Source organism: Vulpes vulpes, chromosome 8 (genome assembly GCF_048418805.1).
Source record: "Vulpes vulpes isolate BD-2025 chromosome 8, VulVul3, whole genome shotgun sequence".
Classification (NCBI taxonomy): domain Eukaryota; kingdom Metazoa; phylum Chordata; class Mammalia; order Carnivora; family Canidae; genus Vulpes; species Vulpes vulpes.
Genome location: NC_132787.1, coordinates 80,890,403 through 80,910,046, shown reverse-complemented (window position 1 = coordinate 80,910,046; position 19,644 = coordinate 80,890,403). Strand labels below are relative to the sequence as shown.

Genomic DNA, 19,644 nt, shown 5'->3' with positions numbered 1-19,644 from the left:
GATGTGGGATTCGATCCCGGGTCTCCAGGATCGCACCCTGGGCCAAAGGCAGGCGCTAAACCGCTGCGCCACCCAGGGATCCCCCATTCCCACTTTCTAAAGCACTGTGTAGTGAGCACATGACGTAACTGTTTGATCAACTTATGGTCACCCAACAATGGCTGCATCTATTCATGCACATGACCAATTTTTACTCTGTACCTAAATATTCCAGATGTAATCCCAGAGTCTGAATAACACAGTGGTGTATGATAAATCCTTATTCTTAACGAGTTTACATTCTATTGAAGGAAACTGTCAGCAAACAGACCTATAATTCTGGATATAATGAAGTGCTAGAATGAAAATGAAGATCATTTTTGGATATCATAATAGCTTAAGGAGTAGAGGGGGGTGGGAAAACAAGGTGGTCAGAGAAGACTTCTCTGAAGAGAAGATATCTGACAGAACCTGAATGATGGGAAGGATTCAGTTATGAGGAGATTTGGGAGATAAGGGGCTGCAAATGAGGTTAAGAAGGCCACTGGGATAGGAAGTCAGTGAGTAAGGGGAAAGTAGTGATTGCTCTGGGTCATACTAGTAGCAGTAGCAACAGTGATCATAGCAATAATGACGATGTATGTTATGATTATAATGTTACCATTATTAGAGATGGTATTTACTGGGCATTAACTATATGTCTGGTACTGTGCTAAGTGCTTTACATATAGCCTCTTTTTTTCTTTTTCTTTCTTTCTTTTTTTTTTTTTAAGATTTTATTATTAAGCAATCTCTATGCCCAACATGGGGCTTGAACTCACAACCCAGAGATCGAGAGTCACATGCTCTGCTGACTGAGCCAGCCAGGCAGCCCCTACATATGGTTTCTCTTAATCTTAAAAATAGCTGAATGTCAGAGGAATTATGACTGTCTTCATTTCACAAACAAGGAAACTGAGGCAGAGCAAGGATAAAGACTTTATCCAAGGCTACACAGTTCCCAAAGAGCAGAGCTGGAAGTTTATCAGACTCCAAAGCCTGTTCTCTTAACCCCCCTGCCCTGTGACCTCCATATGCAGAGTCTTCATGGGATTCAAACACTCATTACCAGATTCTCATTTAGCCTGGGACTGAGGGTTTAATATATGGAGTACCCAGATTTTCTTTTTAGCTTTCCTCCTTTTGGACTTTGTATTGTTAACATCTTTTTGCTCAGTGGGAACAAGAGAATGGCAAGCAAAAAGGAGTCGGTGAACCTCAAAAAGTAAAAGGTAAAATTTCCTCCTGAAAAGCCTCATAAGCAACTTTACACACAACTAGGGGTGAAAAAGTGAGGGTGGGAGCAAGGGATCCAGGAAGGGAGGTCGGCCCCACAGTACCCACTGTCTCAGTAAGCGAGCTGCCTTCTTTTTTGCCATGTCACACACAAATGAAGACAACAAGTGGTTACCTGGAGGGTAGGAGTGCTTTCCATCTACAATCCACTCTAATAAGGCCTCTATTAATTCGAGATTAACCTTTTCAAAATCCATGATGGACATTGTTTTGATGACTGATTTGCTAACTCCTGAAAGAAAGGTAAAAATCAGAAGGATAATTATCCTTATTAAAGCAATGATGCCTGTGAACTAAGTGAGCCTCTTCATTTAATAACACAGATGTTCACATTTACTCACCGAAATGAATTGTTTTCTTTCAGTCTCTCAGAAAATACGTTCTTACTAGGAGCACTTTTTGCTTGAACAATGACTTAAAGAATAGGCACCTGACCCTGCTGAAAAGGACCAGATTGGCCACTTTTTCCTTTCTTCCTTCCTCTCTTTTATCTATCACTCATTTATTGACAATTTAAATCTTAGAAACAAAATTCAAGTCAAATACAGTTTAAAAACCCTTTTCAGATTCATCAAGTCATGAGTCAGATCAGATAGAAATCCAGGTAACAGTGATTCAAGGAATAAAAGGACAAAGACCACAGCTTTCACCAACATCCTCACGACAGTGACTCTTCACCTTTAAGTTCCTTTGAGAAAATGGCAAAAGTTCTGGATCTTCCCTGAAAAATACATATGATTTTAATGGCTTCACCATGAACCCCTGAAATCTAGTCATAGACTTTTAGGTAAGGGTCTCCAGTCTCCTCCTAATTTATCTAGGACTAGTGAAAGACAGAGTTCTTTGGGTTGTACTTTAAGCCTGAGCTCTTTTAAAAATAAATAGCTTATTCCTGGGGAGACTAACTCTCCAAAGACCACTGGCCTTTCTTTTTGGGTCTTCTTAATAGCCTATCACCCTAAATATAGTCTAACTGGAACAAAATAGTTGCAGGTGATATTAAGGAAGGGAAGCTTCCTATATTATGCTGAAAAGTTTGAAGAGTGGCAAAAGCAGTTTCTAAACAATGTTGTTCTGGCAGTATGAATCTGATGTTGGTCAAACATGAAAGAAAGGAAGATACAAGCTACATAAATATGGATGTGGCTAGGTGTGGAAGGCAGAGAAGGAATAATTTTTATTTGTCAAGATTCCAAAAAGCAAACTTTTCAAAAAGGAGAAAGAATTAGCTAACAGAAAAAAAAGAGAAGTGAGAATAATTTTTAAAAAATTTTGACAGTTTTTGCTAAACAATCATACACTTAAAAGGACTGATTATGATTATTTAACTAGAAAAGTTTTAAAAATTGAGCTCAGAAACATGTAATTTTCTGAAAAGTCAGGGAGCCTTGATATCAACTAGACCTGGTCTTTTGTTATACGGAAAGGGAGAAGCTAAGCGGTCAGCCCACTATTACGCAGAGCCAGGTTTCTTGACCCCAAATCTTCCATCCTCTTCCTCCAGAAAGGAGTTCTCAGAAGTGCTTTTTGAACTTGGTAAACTGTGTACTTGAAATTAGAAAGGTCTGGCTTAATCCAGTCATAATTTTTATTTATTTACTTTTAAAAGATTTTATTTATTTATTTTAGAGAGAGAGAGAGAGAGTGTGTGAATGGGAGGAGGGGCAGAGGGAGAAAGAATCTCAAGCAGACTCCATGCTGAGCATGGAGCCCTTTGTGAACCTCTAGCTCATAACCCTGAGATCATTACCTGAGCTGAAATCAAAAGCTGGATGCTTAACCCACTGAGCCACCTAGTCATCCCATCCAGTCATAATTGTTAAAGAAAATTCTGAAATTTCAGAGGAGAAATCAAGGGGGTTTTCCTGTAACAGAATTTAATAGAATAAACAAATGGGAATTATCAGCTGGTATGACGTATGGAAGGAACACAAACTTTTTGACTCAGACATATTTGGATTAGAATTACAAATGTGCACTGACTAGCTGGGCCCTGTGCTGGGAATTTGTATTATCTCATTTAATTCCCTAAACAACTCCATTTTATGGTTAGGGAAACTGAGGTACAGAGAGGAAAGAAGGATCAACATTGTTTCTGTGGTTTTCTTTTCTTTCTTTTTTTAAGATTTTATTTATGTATTCATGAGAGACACAGAGAGAGTGGCCAAGACATAGGCGGAGAGAGAAGCAGGCTCCATTCCATGCAGGGAGCCTGACATGGAACTTGATCCTGGGTCTCCAGGACCACACACTGGGCTGAAGACAGTGCTAAACTGCTGAGCCACCTGGGCTGCCCTGGCCCAAACTCTTAAAAGAAAAATACAGGCTGGGGAGTTTTTTTCAGATCAAAAGAAACTAAAAACACATAACAATGAATGCAATATGTAATTGTGGATTGGATTCTGAACCAGAAAAAAATAGAAGTAAAGAATATTTTTTTAGATAATTGGCAAAGTTAGAATATTGACTATGGATTAAATAATAGTATTATATCAGTTAAATATCTTCATTTTGATTATACCCTGTGCTTATGCTTTTAAGAAATATAATTAAAGGGGCAGCCCGGGTGGCTCAGCGGTTTAGTGCCACCTTCAGTCCAGGTCCTGATCCTGGAGACCAGGGATCGAGTCCCATGTTGGGCTCCCTGCATGGAGCCTGCTTCTCCCTCTGCCTGTGTCTCTGCCTCTCTCTCTCTCTCTGTGTCTCTCATGAATAAATAAATAAAATCTTAAAAAAAAAAAAAGAAATATAATTAAAATATTAGGAATTAAGGGACATCATATCTGCAACTTATTCAAAAGATTCAGGAAAGAAATATATACATGCACACAGAGCAAATGATAAAGCAAATGAAACAAAATATTAATAATTGGTGAACTGGGGGTAAAGGATATAGGAGAGTTCATTGTATAGTCTTGCCCACTTTAATTTTGAATTTACAATCATATCAAAATAAGAAGTCATAAAATACTCAAGAATATATTTATATTTCACTATCCCATTTTCCTATAATACATCTATAATCACAAAAAAAGCCTACTGGTAACTATAGTAACAATTATACCTAAAACGTGTTGGAATTGCTACTTTTCTAAGTTTAAAGTTGTTCTGATGAATTAAGACAATATATATGAAACAAGAGCCACGTTTTTCTTCCTCTGGATCACCTGGGGGTGGGGGGGCGGAACTGGTTGCCTTTCAGCATAACTGTAATATTCCCCCAGGGAATGCATTACCTTTATAGCGGGCCAGGAGCTGCTTAAAATCTAACTGTTGATCTGGCACTGCATCTTTGACAGAGTCCTGGTGCTGGAGGTGAAGAGAGAGCCTTAGGTCTTCTTCTACTTCTTCAAATGCGGTTCTGCTGCGCCTTGCTTTTAGCTTCTCCTTTGTCATCTGCTTCATGGAGCGCATATATGGGCTTCCGTCTTGTAACACATACCTGAGGAAGGAAGACAAAGGAATGGGTCTGTGTGTACCCGAGTCTGATGGTGAGAAATGAAAATTTTCACCTATTTATATGCTCATTCAGCAGAATGCTACTCTGTTTCTGCCCAATTCATGTGCTACTCTTCCACCAGTCTGCTAGCTGTGCCCTATTTCTGATAGGGAACACACTGGAATGCTTTTGGTTCTGTTTCAAGATAATTCTGGAGGCAGTGAGATTGAGGCAGTGAGTCTAGAGTTTGAAAGTGAGAGAATAAAAAAAAAAAAAAGAAAGTGAGAGAATAAAGACAGGTAAACTAGTTGAAAGATTAATTTCCCCAGAGATTCACATTCAATAGAAATGGGATGGGGCCCAGAGAATAACAATTTTAATAAGCTCCCTGTGTATGCTTATTGCACACCAAAGTTTGAGAGCCACTATTTCTGGGTTTTTAGCTTGAGAATACTGTATGATTAAATCAATAGAGAATTAGGAGTGGGGCTTATTAGAAAGGGAAGGAGCAGGGAGGAGAAAAATTCTGAATTGAATTCAGGTGCCAGATATCAAGGAGCTCAGAGGTCAGGAACAAGGATAATGATCTGGGAATTCTTGGCACAGAGGTAACATCTGAAATCACATGAGTCTAACAGAGGTATGAAAAAGTTTAACAGTGAGAAGAAGTAGTGCAAGGATAAAACCATGGGGAATCTTCAAGGTCAAAGAATGGGAAGAGAAATCAGGGCTTTCAAAGGAGAGAAATATATTTGTATCCAATGGAAATGACCTTCTCTATCCAGTACTGAAATTACAGACATCTTAACGCTATACTGCAAGCTCCCTGAGACTTGTAGAATGATAATAGCTAACATTTATAAAGCATTTGCTATGCACCAGGCACAGTTTTACACACTGGCAGCTATTACCTCCAAGAATTAATAAATAAATCCTCATAACAACCCTGTGAAGCAGCTATTAGTAATATGATCACTCTACCTATGATGAAACTGAGTCACAGAGAGATTAAACTACTTATCAATGTTACAGTTAGTAAGTAGAAGGATTTTTAAAAATCATTTATTTATTTTACATAATCTCTACACCCAACATGCTTGAACTCACAACCCTAAGATCAAGAGTTACATGTTCCTCCAACTAAGCCAGATAGGTGCCCCTAGTAAGTATAGGGATTTAAATACTGGCAGTCTATCTGCAGAATTGGTCTTTTTTTTTTCTTATTAAATTGTCCATGTATTTTGTCCTTCATCATTTTTTAAATAGATTCTGTTCTTCAGAGCAGTTTTAGGATCACAGCAATATCGAGCAGAAGGTATAGAGATTTCTCAATACCCCCTGTTCCCCACATATGCATAGCCTCCCTCATTATCAATATCCCCCACCAAAGTGGTGTAATTGTTATAACTGATGAACCTACAAGGTACATCATGATCACCTAAAGCCTATAGTTTACATTAGGGTTCCAGTCAATACTAACAATATACAATATTGTCTGTGAATTGCAAATATTGTATAATATTTGCTGAAAAGGGAAAATAAAATACTCAAACAGAATTAGAAGAAAAACTAACACATCTATTAAAATGCTGGCCCAGTGAAGTAAAATAATAATTGTTTTCTTTTTTTTTTTTAATAATTGTTTTCAAAGTCTTTCACCAAACCTTCGTTAATGTCTTCCTTACCTTGTCACAGCAATTGCATCTTCCAGAAAAAATTGATCAACAGGAAATGTACGACCTAGAAGAACAAAAAAATAAACAAGAAAAGCCTCAGTTTCAACTATCTTGAAATAAATAGTTTGTATATGTAAAAATAACTTGCATGTGTAAAATTCTCTTAAAACAAAGCTTGGCACAATAAGGGGCTGTTTGTTCTGTGGCCTTAAAAATATCAAAAAAGAGAGAAAGAAAGCTTTTGATGATAAAACTAATTAGAAAGGATAGATTCCAGCTCATAAAAAACTCCAGGAGTGCATAGGTGAAGAGATGCTCATTTGGTAATAAGACTTTTTTTACCTCTTTTTTTAAAACCAGTTATACTTTTCCCACCCTCCCCCCTTTCCTCCCTCTAACCAACAACTAGAAGAAATAATATAATTATCCTCAAAATTATCCCCAAATTTGGGACACCTGGGTGGCTCAGCAGTTGAGTGCCTGCCTTCAGCCCAGGGCATGATCTTGGAGTTCTGGGATTGGGTCCCACATCAGGCTCCCTGCATGTAGCCCGCTTCTTCTTCTTCTTCTTCTTCTTTTTTTTTTTTTTTTTTTGTAGCCTGCTTCTCTATCTGCCTATGTCTCTGCCTCTCTGAACAAATAAATAAAATTAAAAAAAAAAAAAATGGGACGCCTGGGTGACTCAGCAGTTGAGCATCTGCCTTCAGTTCAGGGCATGATCCCGGGATCTGGGATCGAGTCCCGCATCGAGCTCCTTGCAGGGAGCCTGCTTCTCCCTCTGCCTATGTCTCTACCTGTCTCTTTCTGTGTCTTACATGAATAAATAAAATTTAAAAATCTTAAAAAAAAATTATCCCCAAATTCTTCCTTTGGCAATCAACTGCAAAAGGATAAAGCAAAGCCCATAGTGATAAATCAATCCCACAATGAGACTGAAACACCAAAAGACACAGACTATTCAATTTTACTTTCTCTCAGAGTAGACCAACATCCAGAAAGTTAGCAGATTCTAGCAATGAATCAACATGCTATACAGATACAACTTCCCTCTTTATGACATTTTACCATTATTAACTTACATTTTGATGTTAAACACAATGGAATCCTAGAAATCCTATTAGCCTAGACTTTTAAAAAAAAGCACATATAAGGCAGCCCCGGTGGCACAGCGGTTTAGTGCCGCCTGCAGCTCAGAGTGTGATGCTTGGCGGCCCAGGATCGAGTCCTGCATCGGGCTCCTTGCATGGAGCCTGCTTCTCCCTCTGCCTGTGTCTCTGTCTCTTTCTCTCTCTCTCTGTGTCTCTCATGAATAAATAAATAAAATCTTTAAAAAAATAAATAAATAAAAAGCACATATAAAACTGAAATCTCTTAGCAAATGGATATGTTACTTCTTTGTTAATTTTGTTATTTGGTCATAATTTTGTTATAAGTGAATCACTCTTCTAGAAAATAAGTATAAATACCTGTTATTTTATATCTCAAATGAACTTCAAAAATAATTATACTTGCTTATTAGAACAGTGCATATTTAAGGATGCATTTTAATCACCTGGTATAGTAATAACTGGGCAGGAACTGAAATATTCTGAAAAGAGTTCAGCATTTAAAGTTGCGCTCATTAGAATAACTTGAAGATTTGGTCTCTGCAACACAATGTCCTTCAAAACTAGTAGCAAGAAGTCACTAAAGGAAATAAAAGAAACACCTAAAGATCAAACAAATTCAATACATAAAAATGAATTAAATTCATTCAAAAATGAATTTTGGTGAATTTTAAGCATGGAATGTGTAAGATCTATGTGAAAAAAACTACAAATCTCACAGAAAGATGTGTCATGATCCTAGATGTGAACTTAAAATTATAAAGATACCCCCTGCAATAAACTAAAATCCGTGTAGTACCAATCAAAATACCAACAGGATCTATCACTGCCTTTGATAATTCTACTTCTTGATATCTACATGTACATAATGAAGAATATACAAAGATTTTCATGATTGCATTGTTTATAATAGTATTAACAATGGAAACTACTTAAATATCCATCAACCAAGAAGTCATTAATTACAGTAAAATCACCCATTCTGTGGAATAACATGAGGCAGATAAAAGGAATAAGGTAGAGCTTTGATACTGATATGAAAACATCTCTAAGACATAGTGAAAAAAACCCAAGTTGTAGAATAATATGTGCCATAGAAAAGCAATATCCTTGCCTCAGCATCCCCTTTGTACTCTATTCTCAATAGAACAGACCAACAATTCTATCCAATGTAAATCTTACTGGGGTGCCACTCTTCTCACAATCCTCTGATGAATTATTAAAGTCCTCACTAACAAGTTAGGTCCTACAGGACATGATCTGCATCACCACTGCTCATCTCCTGTTACTCTCCCCTTATTCACTCACTCTACCCACACTGTACTCCTTGCTGTCTTTAAGGAGTACCTCAGGTACTTTGCACATGTTATTAATCTGCCTGGAATGGGCTTCTCCTGGACATTCACAGGTAGCTCCCTCACTTCCTTCAAGTCTTTACTCAAAGATACATTTTCAGCCAGGCCTTCTCTTCTCTGGCTACCCTGTTTAAAAATTCAAATGCTCCCCTTCTCTGCATTTCATATCACCCTTAGCAGTTACCCTTTCTTAGTAGTTAACATATTCTACTTATTTATCTTTCTTATTGTTGAGCTCATCCATTAGAATATAAGCTTTATTAGGACAAGGATTTTGGTCTACTTTGTTCACTAATAAAAGTAATCTAGAACAATGTCTGGAGAACAGTAAGTGCTCAATAAATATTCTTTGACTTACTAATTGAGCATATCATTTGTGTAAGACAAAAAAGGCCAGAAAATAAAAGTACCTATTTCTAACAAAGTAAACATACATGTCAATGTATAGAAGGACATATCATCAGTTTGATGCCCATAGTTATCTCTGGGGAGAGACTGGTGAGGACTTCCATTTTATCTGTACTGCCTGAAGAAAAAGAAAAATTAAAAAAATATGTATAGTAGGCCCCAAGCCCAATGTGGGGCTCGAACTCTCAACCTCAAGACCAAGAGTCTCATGTTCTACTAACTGAGCCAGCAGGTGCCCCCTGTATTGCTTTTTCAATGACAGCATATTATTGTACTATTTAGTTCTCTTTAATTTCATGAGCTAATGTAATTGCATTAATGATTTTTTTTTCTTTTTTAGGGAAAAGGAAATAATGTGTCAATAGGAAATGCTTAAATAATTTATAGTATATCCATGCTTTAAAATCTCCTTATGCAATTATTAACTTCAAAGATAGCTCATGCTATTATGTTAACTATTACATCAAAAGGAGTACAGAAAACTCCAATAGTGTTTGTAGAGACACATTATCTCTCTCTACCACATCTCTCCCCTAACTCCTAATACATTCCCAGAAGAAAACAGACCAAAACTGTAACAGGAAACTATTATATAAGGTACAGAAACTATTCTTGACATTTCTTTGATACTTTCTAAATATTTAGAAAAATCAAACTTGGTTACCTCTATGACCAGGAAATTCATTTAAAATTTTAAACTAACACAACTGTAACTTTTGTATATTCAACCTTCAATTTTGTCTATATTTTTACCGATCTTAGTTCCTAGATTTTACTCTCATTTTTTCTCCTTTTCTATCTGAGCTAGCAAGTATTCCCTTGCCTTTTCTTTTTCTTTTAATCTGTATACTGCTTTCCCATAGATTGGTATGTCTGGATCTCCCTTCTACAGTAACTTATCTTTATTCAGATGTTAAAATATTTTGAATTTTTAACTGTTGATATTCCACATTAAGTTTTATGAAATCTTTTACTTTTGAGAACATGATTACCCCTAGAAACCAGATCCAGAACTATGCTTCAGTTTCTCTGGGTATGTGGAAATATAAATATTATGAAATCCAAAGCCATTCTTTATACTTAAAATTACACTGGATATAATTTCCCCTAAAGTTTTAAATGTATTTTTATAATACAATCATTTAAATATTATTAATCTGGTCAAATGTTATATTTGATTTCCTCCTCCAACTTATTTAATGAAAAAATTTTCTTCTTTCAAATGTTCACTTGAACATTTACCTGCAAAATGAAATGACTTACCATTTATTTTTTCCCTCCTGTTTTCTGGAGTCTCTACAAAAAGATTATTTGCCCCTTAAAGATTCCCAGTGTTTTCTGTATTCCCAGAGTGTAAATGACTCTATAGAGTCATTTAAAATTTACTATTGTTGGGACCCATGGGTGGCTCAGTGCCTGAGCATCTGCCTTTGGCTCAGGTTGTGAACCTGGGGTCCTGGGATCAAGTCCTGCATCAGGCTTCCTGAGGGGAGCCTGCTTCTCCCTCTGCCTATGTCTCTGCCTCCCTCTTTATTTTGATCTATTCTTTTTTCTTTTTTTTTTTTAAGATTTTATTTATTTATTCATGAGAGACACAGAGAGAGAGAGAGGCAGAGACATAGACAGAGGGAGAAGCAGGCTCCATGCAGGAAGCCCAATGTGGGACTTGATCCTGGGACTGCGGGATCAGGCCCTGAGCCAAAGGCAGACGCTCAACCACTGAGCCACCCAGGCGTCCCTATTTTGATATTTTCTTTAAGTCTGCTTTTCTTTAGTGTCTAATTACTTCATATTTCTTGTTTACTAGCATATCAATGTATTTATTTCTTTGAACAAATAGTCTTCTAGTCATGTCTTCTCTATTCAGTTTGTAAAAATTTTTTATCAGCAATAGTTGGGAACTCTTCATGTTTCTTTTTTAAATTTTGCTATTAGCTATTTTCTGCTTCTCTGTCAGTCTGACAACTTTACTTAGACTTTGCTTCTTCTCTAGATATTTATAATAGGATAGTCCTTTTGGGGAAGTCTCAAAATTTTCTTCTTTTTTCTCCCCTACTAGTTTTTTTGTTGTTATCAAACATGATCCACATGACAAACTATGGTTGATATCATCTATTAGCCTTTTAAAATATTGAGGATTTTGAGTTTATGTCCCAACCCCTTAATGACTTCTAATTCCATTAAAATAAAATCTAAGGGGTGCTTGGGTGGCTCAGTCAGTTAAGCGTCTGCCTTTGGCTCAGGTCATGATCCTGGGGTCCTGTGATGGGGCCCTGCTTTGGGTCTGCTTCTCCCTCTGCAGTACTGCCCCCCTCATGCTCTTGTACTTTCAACTCTCTCAAAAAAAAATAAATAAATAAAAATTTTTTAAAGATTTTATTTATTTATTCATGAGACACATAGAGAGAGAGAGGCAGAGACACAGGTAGAGGGAGAAGCAGGTTCCATGCAAGGAGCCCAATGCGGGACTCAAACCCGGGAATCCGGGATCGCGCTCTGAGCCAGACAGGTGCTCAACTGCTGAGCCACTCAGGCTTCCCAAAATAAATAAAATCTTAAAAAAAAAAAAATCTAAATGCTTTATTGTCCATGGTATATGAGGTCCTGGAAGATCTGGCTCCTGCCTCTTCTACCCACTACTTTTCCCCTCATTTACTACAACCAGCTCTGCACAGGCCTTCCTCCAGCTTCTGGGCTCATGACACCCTTTCCCACCAGAGCCTGCAAATGCTAGCCTTGCCCCCAGCTGTCACATGGGATGCCTTCTCATACTTCCATTTTTAATTTAAACGTCATCTCTTGAGAGAGATCAGCTCTGACCATCTCGTGAATCTCTCCTCCCAAAAGAGAGAATCCTGTTTATTCCTTCATGGCACTTACTCCAATCTGTAACTATTTATTTATTTGTTCATTATTTCTTTTTCCTTCCAGACCATGAGATAAAGGAGAATCACATATGCTTATTCACTCTAGTATCCCCAGCAGTTAACAGATCACTCTGCACTTAACCCAGTCTCAATAAATGCATGAATGAATGTCAGGACTGAATGACAGACCAAATGAACTAAGAAAGAAGCACATATTGACCAATTTATCAACTACAGTGTATGTTACAACTGTTATTTCTACTAGGTACCAAGCCCAGCTCAGCACGAGGCCCAGGAGGGTGTAAAGTATCTCCTAGTAGAAGATGTCCCTGTAACAAGATGACTCTTCTAGTGAAGAACATGTGCCCTCCTAGCATTTCTAGTGTTCCAGACCCTGGATATCAGGGAAGCAGTTTCTCTTCTCTAACTTGGCCTTCTCTGTGGCCTTCCTCTTTTGCTCTATGAAAACTGAATTAGAAACAGAACAAAATTATTTCAGTGATGTCTTTGTTTTAAGTATATGGCTGTTTGTTTGGAAGATCCTTGTTTTACCTTTCTTCTGTCCTCTCATGAACTTCATCAACAATGATATGGGTGACTCCTTGGAGAGACGTGTCTCCTTCCAGCCTTCTCAGCAGCACGCCTGTGGTGCAGTACAACAGTCTGGTGGCTGAGGACTTACATAGAAAAGGGCACAGAAAGCATTCATGGAATTTTTGAAAAAAGGAAATACTTTCAAGGCCAATATGGCAAAGCCATTTTGAATGGATAGGGACAAAGAATCTTGAAAACCTCAGTAGTTCCATTTAATAGGAAACTGCACTGAATGCATAGTTTCTTATTGGCAACAACAGTTAAAGCTTTTCTACTTCATATCAAAATTTTAAGTTTACAACTCATAAAAAGCATTCAAAGTTATTATAAAACATAAAAGCAACAATGAGTGATGAACTCAATTCTGAATTTGTCCATTTCTTATTTGGTTGAATGGATTAAGTCCCAAGTTTAAAAGTAAAACAGCAATTACTAGATCATTTCTTCCAATAAAGAATAAAAGATCTTTATAGAAGAAATGAAATATATTCAAATAAGAGTTCTTATACCAAAATATTTCTTAAAGGTCTTAAGTTGTACTGAGGTACGTATCCCAACTTGCCCATGAGTCCCCAGGCCCCAAGAATTCCTGATAACAGAAACAAAATTTCTGTTATCAGGAAATCAGCAGAGTATACAAACCTTGACACTTTCCAGCCGGATCTGGTACCCCACAGTCAGACCCACTCTTTCTGTCCTTTCTTTAGCAACACGTTCAGCAACAGATATTGCTGAGATTCGTCGGGGCTGGGTACAGATGATGTTAGCCACCTTCTCAGGTGGTCCTCTCAGAGAATCATCCAGAATAAACTGAGGAATCTGTGTGGTTTTCCCACATCTGTATGTCAAAACAAATAAGTCCTAAAATGAGAGTTTTCAAGTGCTAGTTAAAAAAAAAAAAAAAAAAAAAAAAAAAAGCAATTATGTGCAATGAGGGAAGTGAGAAATGAGAAAGCTAATTATAATAAAACTTGTTCAGCTTCATTTATCTTCTAAACCAACGTACTGCCTTGTTACCTACAGCCCAAAACTGCTAGGAACTTGCACTTGGATGAACAGAGCAATCATATGTTAATTTAGTATCATTGTAAAATTGGGACAATTGAGTAAACAATAGATTAAGTTCTGTAAACACCTCTAGGAATATGAACTCTGTATTTGAATCCTAAAGAAGTAGGAGTATTGTCTTATGATTTTATGTATTATCTTACTGATTTGGCTACAAGTGGACTGAGGTTAAAAAATAAGAAGCCAGAAGATCTCAGACTACTGTATCAGTGAGTCTGGGCACAAATGTAATTACTAGGTTGAATACCTATGAATATAGAATTAAATTAAGCCTATGACCTGTCCCTGTTAAATAAGTTTGGATAACATATGAAAAGTGTGAAACAGGAAAAGAAATATGCCTTAAGTTGTTCTTAAATAACAAATAAAAGCTCTAAGAAAATCAGAATAAATTTAGAATATGAAAGTTCCCAAGTTAAATATTCTGTAAGGGCATCTGTGTGGCTCAGTTGGTTAAGCAGCTAGCTCTTGATTTCAGCTCAGGTCATGATCTCAGGGTCCTGGGATTGAGCTCCCCATTGGGCTCTGTGCTCAATGGGAGGAGTCTGCTTGAGGATTCTCTCTCCCTCTCCCTCTGTCCCTTCCCCACCTTGCATGCATGCTCTCTCTAAAATAAATAAGTCTTTTAAAATAAATAAATGTTCTGGAACTATCCTTTACATTTAAAAATAGGCCTGTTAAAAGCTTTCAGTTAGGGATGTCTGGATGGTGCACATCCAACTCTATGCTCAGCATGGAGTCTGCTTAAGATTTTCCCTCCCTGTGCCCTTCCCCACTGTGCATTTGTGCTCTCTCTCTCTCTCTCTTTCTCAAATAAATCTTTAAAAAAATGTCTTAAATGGCTGCAGACCTGCAATATTATGTTCTGTGAAATATTATTTCATATCATACCAGAAAGAACACAAATAATAACAGCTACGAGTTTTTTACACATAGAACTGGTTATGGTAACCAGTGTACACACCATATTAATGGATTGAAAGCTACATTACAAATAAATTGCATTCTTACCCAGTCATACCACTTATAACAAGCACTTGGTGCTCACTCAGCAATTTAAGAATGGTTTCTCTTTCTTCCCACGCAGGGAGTGATTGTCTTTCTTGCAGAATTGACTGGAACTGTCTGGAAGCCTAACAACATAAAAGATAAGGCATCAGTTAGGTTACTTTGAATCATCTTTCACAAACTCTGAGTGTGGAATCCCATAGCTTGACCCACCCTTTTTGCTCTTTAATAATTTGTTCAGAGATAGAAACTGCAGATTTGTTAGGATTAGGTGTTGATGACTTAAAGTCAGGAGGCTGCTCAGAGAATCAGCCAGAATAAGTTGTGAAATCTTTATGGTTTTCCTACATCTGAATAAACTGCAAGATCTTACAAGAGAAATAAACCATCCTGCTTAGCACTACATGGCTCTTCCTAGCAAGAGTCTCTGCATCAGCACTATCCAATAGAACTTTCCCTGTTAGTGGAAATGTCCTATATTAGTATTGTCCAGTATAACAATCTCTGGCTACATGTGGCTAGGGAGCACTTGAAATGTGGCCAGTGCTACTGATAAACTGAATTATAAATTTTATTTAATTTCAATTTAATTAATTTAAATTTAAATAGCCCACGTAGCTAGGGGCTACCACATTGGACAGCATTAGATTTTTACTAAAATCAGTAAGAGCACTCATGAAAGGGTTCTTTTTGGCCAGGCATCACATATATGTAACTCAGTCTGACATCCAATGGCCAATAAACATTGTAGTGCATGTTAAAACTAAATATGTATTTTTGAATAAGAAATTCATACTAATATATTATTTTCTGCATATAATTTTATCATATAAATTAATCATCTCTGAACACAAACTGATCAAATTGGAATGTGCAATTTTTGGTTTCTATCACCTTACTATTTATGGTGTGAATTCCTATTTCTTTTGATGTCCTACAGGTATTGCACTGTAATATGCGATAGTGTTATACTGTGTCAAAAATCAGAATTAGAGCCTCATAATTAGAAGAGCCATTAAACAGCACCTAATCCAATCCCCAAAATGGGTAAGCTTTTGTCCTACACCCAACACCCCACTGTGCCCTAAAAGTTCACTTTAGGTTCTAAAATAATCTTTGTGTGAATGGAGTAAAGACAGCATGGACTTTAGAAACAGAGAATTAACTCAAACCCATGTGTTGCCACCTACTAGCTATGTGACTTTGGGCAAGTTATTTATCCTGTGATCCTCTGAAATGGGGTAAGGGTCTATCCTTGTCCTTCTCCTTTCTATGCTATTCTTTCTAATGTAAATCACAGTATTAACTTTTATATCACTTATCAGATCTTCTATCAGAGTACCAAAGCCACGTGATTCTGAGAATATTTGGTATATATGTGTGTTTCATTGTCACCAGCCACTGGATTTTCCAAAACTATCCAGAACATGCACCCATATTTGCTGTGGCATGCAGACACTTTGACCACTCAGAGTTAGAGAAAACCAGAAGTATGCTAGGGAGGGTAGCCAAGGTTTCCTAATGCCTAATCCATTCATCCACACATTAGGGAGGCAATGCTAGCCATTATCTCAGAATACTCTACCTGTTTTATTCGGAACTGCTTGCAGATTTTAGCATTTTCAGCATATACTGATTTTGCCTGCCAGTCATATCTTTTGGAAATCTTTTTCTTAAGGTTCACATAGCTTTCATTCTCCACTATAACTGGTGCAGGACCTTCATCCTCATCTGTCTCCTCCTCAGGTTCTGATTCTTTTTCAACTTGAAGGGGATAAAAGGAAACATTTTCGATATGGAGCCCTTTCTTTAGCAAAGGGGGAAAGTCACTATCTAATAAATAAAGTAACAACAAAAAAATCATAAGATGGGAAAAAGTCAAAGCATGAATAAAGCAGGTTCATTCATTTCAACTACTTCTACCGCTCAAGAACATAAAATCCATCTTCAAATAAACTTTAATCAAGTACAAGTGGCTACTGCTAAACCAAAATTTAAAACAAAGAAAAAAAATCATGATGCACCTTGTTAATTCCACAGACTTTTTACATTCAAGGAATTAACCAAAAGTTTCAACTACTTGCAAGTATTCCTAAAATTCTCTAACATACAACAACCCAAATGGGGGCAGCCCCAGTGGCACAGCGGTTTGGCGCCGCCTGCAGCCCAGGGCGTGATCCTGGAGACCCTGGATGGAGTCCCACGTCAGGCTCTCTGTATGATGCCTGCTTCTCCCTCTGCCTGTGTCTCTGCCTCTCTCTCTCTCTCTCTGTCTCTATGAATAAATTAAAAAAAAATCTTTAAAAAACAACCCAAATGTCTATTAAGTGATAAATTGATAAACAAAATATGGCATGTCTATGTAATGGAATATTAGTCAGCAGTAAAATGAAGTATTGATACATCCTACAATATAAATGAACCTAAAAACATGCTAAGTGAAAGAAGCCACTCACAAAAGCCATATACCATATGATTCCATTTCCATGAAGTGTACAGAATAGGCAAATGCATAGAGACAGAATGTAAATTCATGACTGTCAGGGGTTGAGGGAAGGAAGAAATGAGGACTCACTGCTAATAAGCAAGTATGAAGTTTCTTTTAGGGTTGATAAAAATGTTCTGAAATTAGATAGTGGTCACGGCTGTACAACCCTGTGAATATACTAAAAACCCACTGAATTGTACACTTTAAAATTAAGGGTAGATTTTATGGTATGTAAATTTTATCTCAATAAAGCTGTTACTTAAAAAAAAAGTCTATGCCACACATTTTGTCATTTCTCAAGGAATATATTTGACTCTCACATGCTAGAAGCTGCCATTTGGGAGCAAGTAGCTAGTGAGTACATCTACCCACTGTCCATCATCCACATCTCAATGCAATTTCATTGTTCTTTACTTATTGATGTTTACTTAAGAAATCTTATAAAATAATAAGAACTTGTTTCTCTCAAAGAATGATGGTAACAAGAGAGAATTCTTTGGACTCTGAAAAAGGAGTTTAATTATAGTGTAAAAATCTGTATAACAAATCTGGATTTTGATAAAGCCAGAAGCTTGCACACACATTTTTTTTACTTGAGCCCTAAGATAATGAATTTTGGGGGTCTAGTGTACCCTAGAAAGAGAAATATCTCTAAAAACTCATTTGAAAGTAATTCTGTGTAAAGCATCAGAAGTAAAACAAATGAATTAAATGAAACATTTCCTAGAAAGTTGCTTTAAGGTTCTTCCAATCCCCAACTGCTAGAATCAACTTATACATCACTACAGACTTTCAATACAAAGAGCCCAATTATGGTGACAAAATTGGGACTTACAATTAAAGTTAGGCCACAGTTCAGAGGATTCTCATTCCTTTTTGCCCATGGACCAAGAAGAATGACTCGCCTAACATCACCAGGAGATCCTAGAGCAGCCCTTGGAAACTCTGACTTCCTTAATCCACCATTCTGAATGCCCAATCCAGAAAGCCCTCAACTCAGTCAAGGCCTTACATACCTTCAGCAATTTGACTTGATGTAAAAGAATTATTTGGAATCACTGGTTTACGACAGATAGGATTGTTTATTCTGGTTCCAGAGGATACTGGCATAAAGTTCACAGGAGGGACACTGTACTTGTGATGGGTATTTGTTAGTAAATTGACTATTTCTGATTCTTCCTCTAAAAGGGTTATCAAAGAATATACAACAGGTTCTGAAGTTTCTGCAAATGTCAAGGCCTTGCCGTAAAGGAACTCAGAAATATGTAAACGACAAGCCAGAGGTAGATTCTCATTGGTAGAATAAAATGCCACAAGGGGAGCTTGGTAAGGGTATTTGTGGTCTTTAGAAAATCGGATTTCAAGTTCATATAAAAAAGAGGCATCTTCATGAGCATTAAGATGAGAATCATCTACAATTCTTTCTGCTCTTCCGACAATTTGATTTGGGGGCACTTCATGTTTGAATTTGCATCTTGATCCAAATTTACAATTTCCTTTGAGGTAAAATTTACAGATTTCAAGAGTAGTCTCCTGTATGTTTTTGGTACTTTCCTTTTGCTTGGATTTGCAGAATTTACTCGTCAAATACTCCAGTTCTAATCCAATGGTCCAGACTCGGTTCTGAATTCTTTCTATAAATTTTTCTCCACAGATTGACTTGAGAGCAAATGCCTCTTCCTGCCGCTGTTCTACACACTCTTCCACGCTCACATGGGCAACTGCCTCAGAGATCTTCATCTTCTCCCCAAATGTCTCTGAAAAACATTGTGTGAGCAGATGTTCTAGCGATGCCCCCACATCTCCATCACAAATCCTCAGGGCTGCCTGACAGCGTTCAGTGTTGAATCCATACCTAGCAAGTATGAAACATGATAAAAAATATTAAGTAGTATCAAATCACAAAAGTGAGATTCAGTTAAATGTTTATGTGAAGTTGTAAGTTATAGGCAGGATATGTATTTTGAAAGTTTCTGGTAATATTCCCTAATCAGTTTGTTCTAAAAGAGAGGATATTGGGACGCCTGGGTGGCTTGGTGGTTGGGCATCTGCTTTTGGCTCAGGGCGTGATCCCTGAGTCCTGGGATCAAGTCCCACATCTGGCTTCCTGCATGGAGCCTGCTTCTCCCTCTACCTATGTCTCTCCCTCTCTCTCTCTCTGTGCCTCTCCTAAATAAATAAATAAAATATTTTTAAAAAAACATGAAAGAGGATATTAGACCTATCAGGCACCACTGCAACCCACACAATAGGAAAGTATTCAAGGTGGGGGGTAGTTGGGTTTATAGTATGATTTCAGTTTCTTCAGTTCTCCCCTAACT

General features: G+C 37.3%; 1 protein-coding gene across 5 annotated transcripts in view; it reads right to left on the bottom strand.

Annotated features, from left to right (window-relative positions):
- The window catches only part of DHX57 (DExH-box helicase 57), a 56,337-nt gene that overhangs the window by 19,148 nt on the left and 17,545 nt on the right, over positions 1 to 19,644 (bottom strand). For all 5 annotated transcript variants that reach the window (XM_026018920.2, XM_026018919.2, XM_072767259.1 and 2 more), the window contains 9 exons: positions 18,340 to 19,178; positions 16,421 to 16,599; positions 14,839 to 14,960; positions 13,402 to 13,597; positions 12,718 to 12,842; positions 7,982 to 8,115; positions 6,439 to 6,493; positions 4,551 to 4,756; positions 1,430 to 1,546 (listed from right to left, as the gene is read on the bottom strand). In XM_026018920.2, coding sequence (XP_025874705.1) covers positions 1,430 to 1,546; positions 4,551 to 4,756; positions 6,439 to 6,493; positions 7,982 to 8,115; positions 12,718 to 12,842; positions 13,402 to 13,597; positions 14,839 to 14,960; positions 16,421 to 16,599; positions 18,340 to 19,178 — 1,973 coding nt within the window. The remainder of the gene's footprint in view (positions 1 to 1,429; positions 1,547 to 4,550; positions 4,757 to 6,438; positions 6,494 to 7,981; positions 8,116 to 12,717; positions 12,843 to 13,401; positions 13,598 to 14,838; positions 14,961 to 16,420; positions 16,600 to 18,339; positions 19,179 to 19,644) is intronic.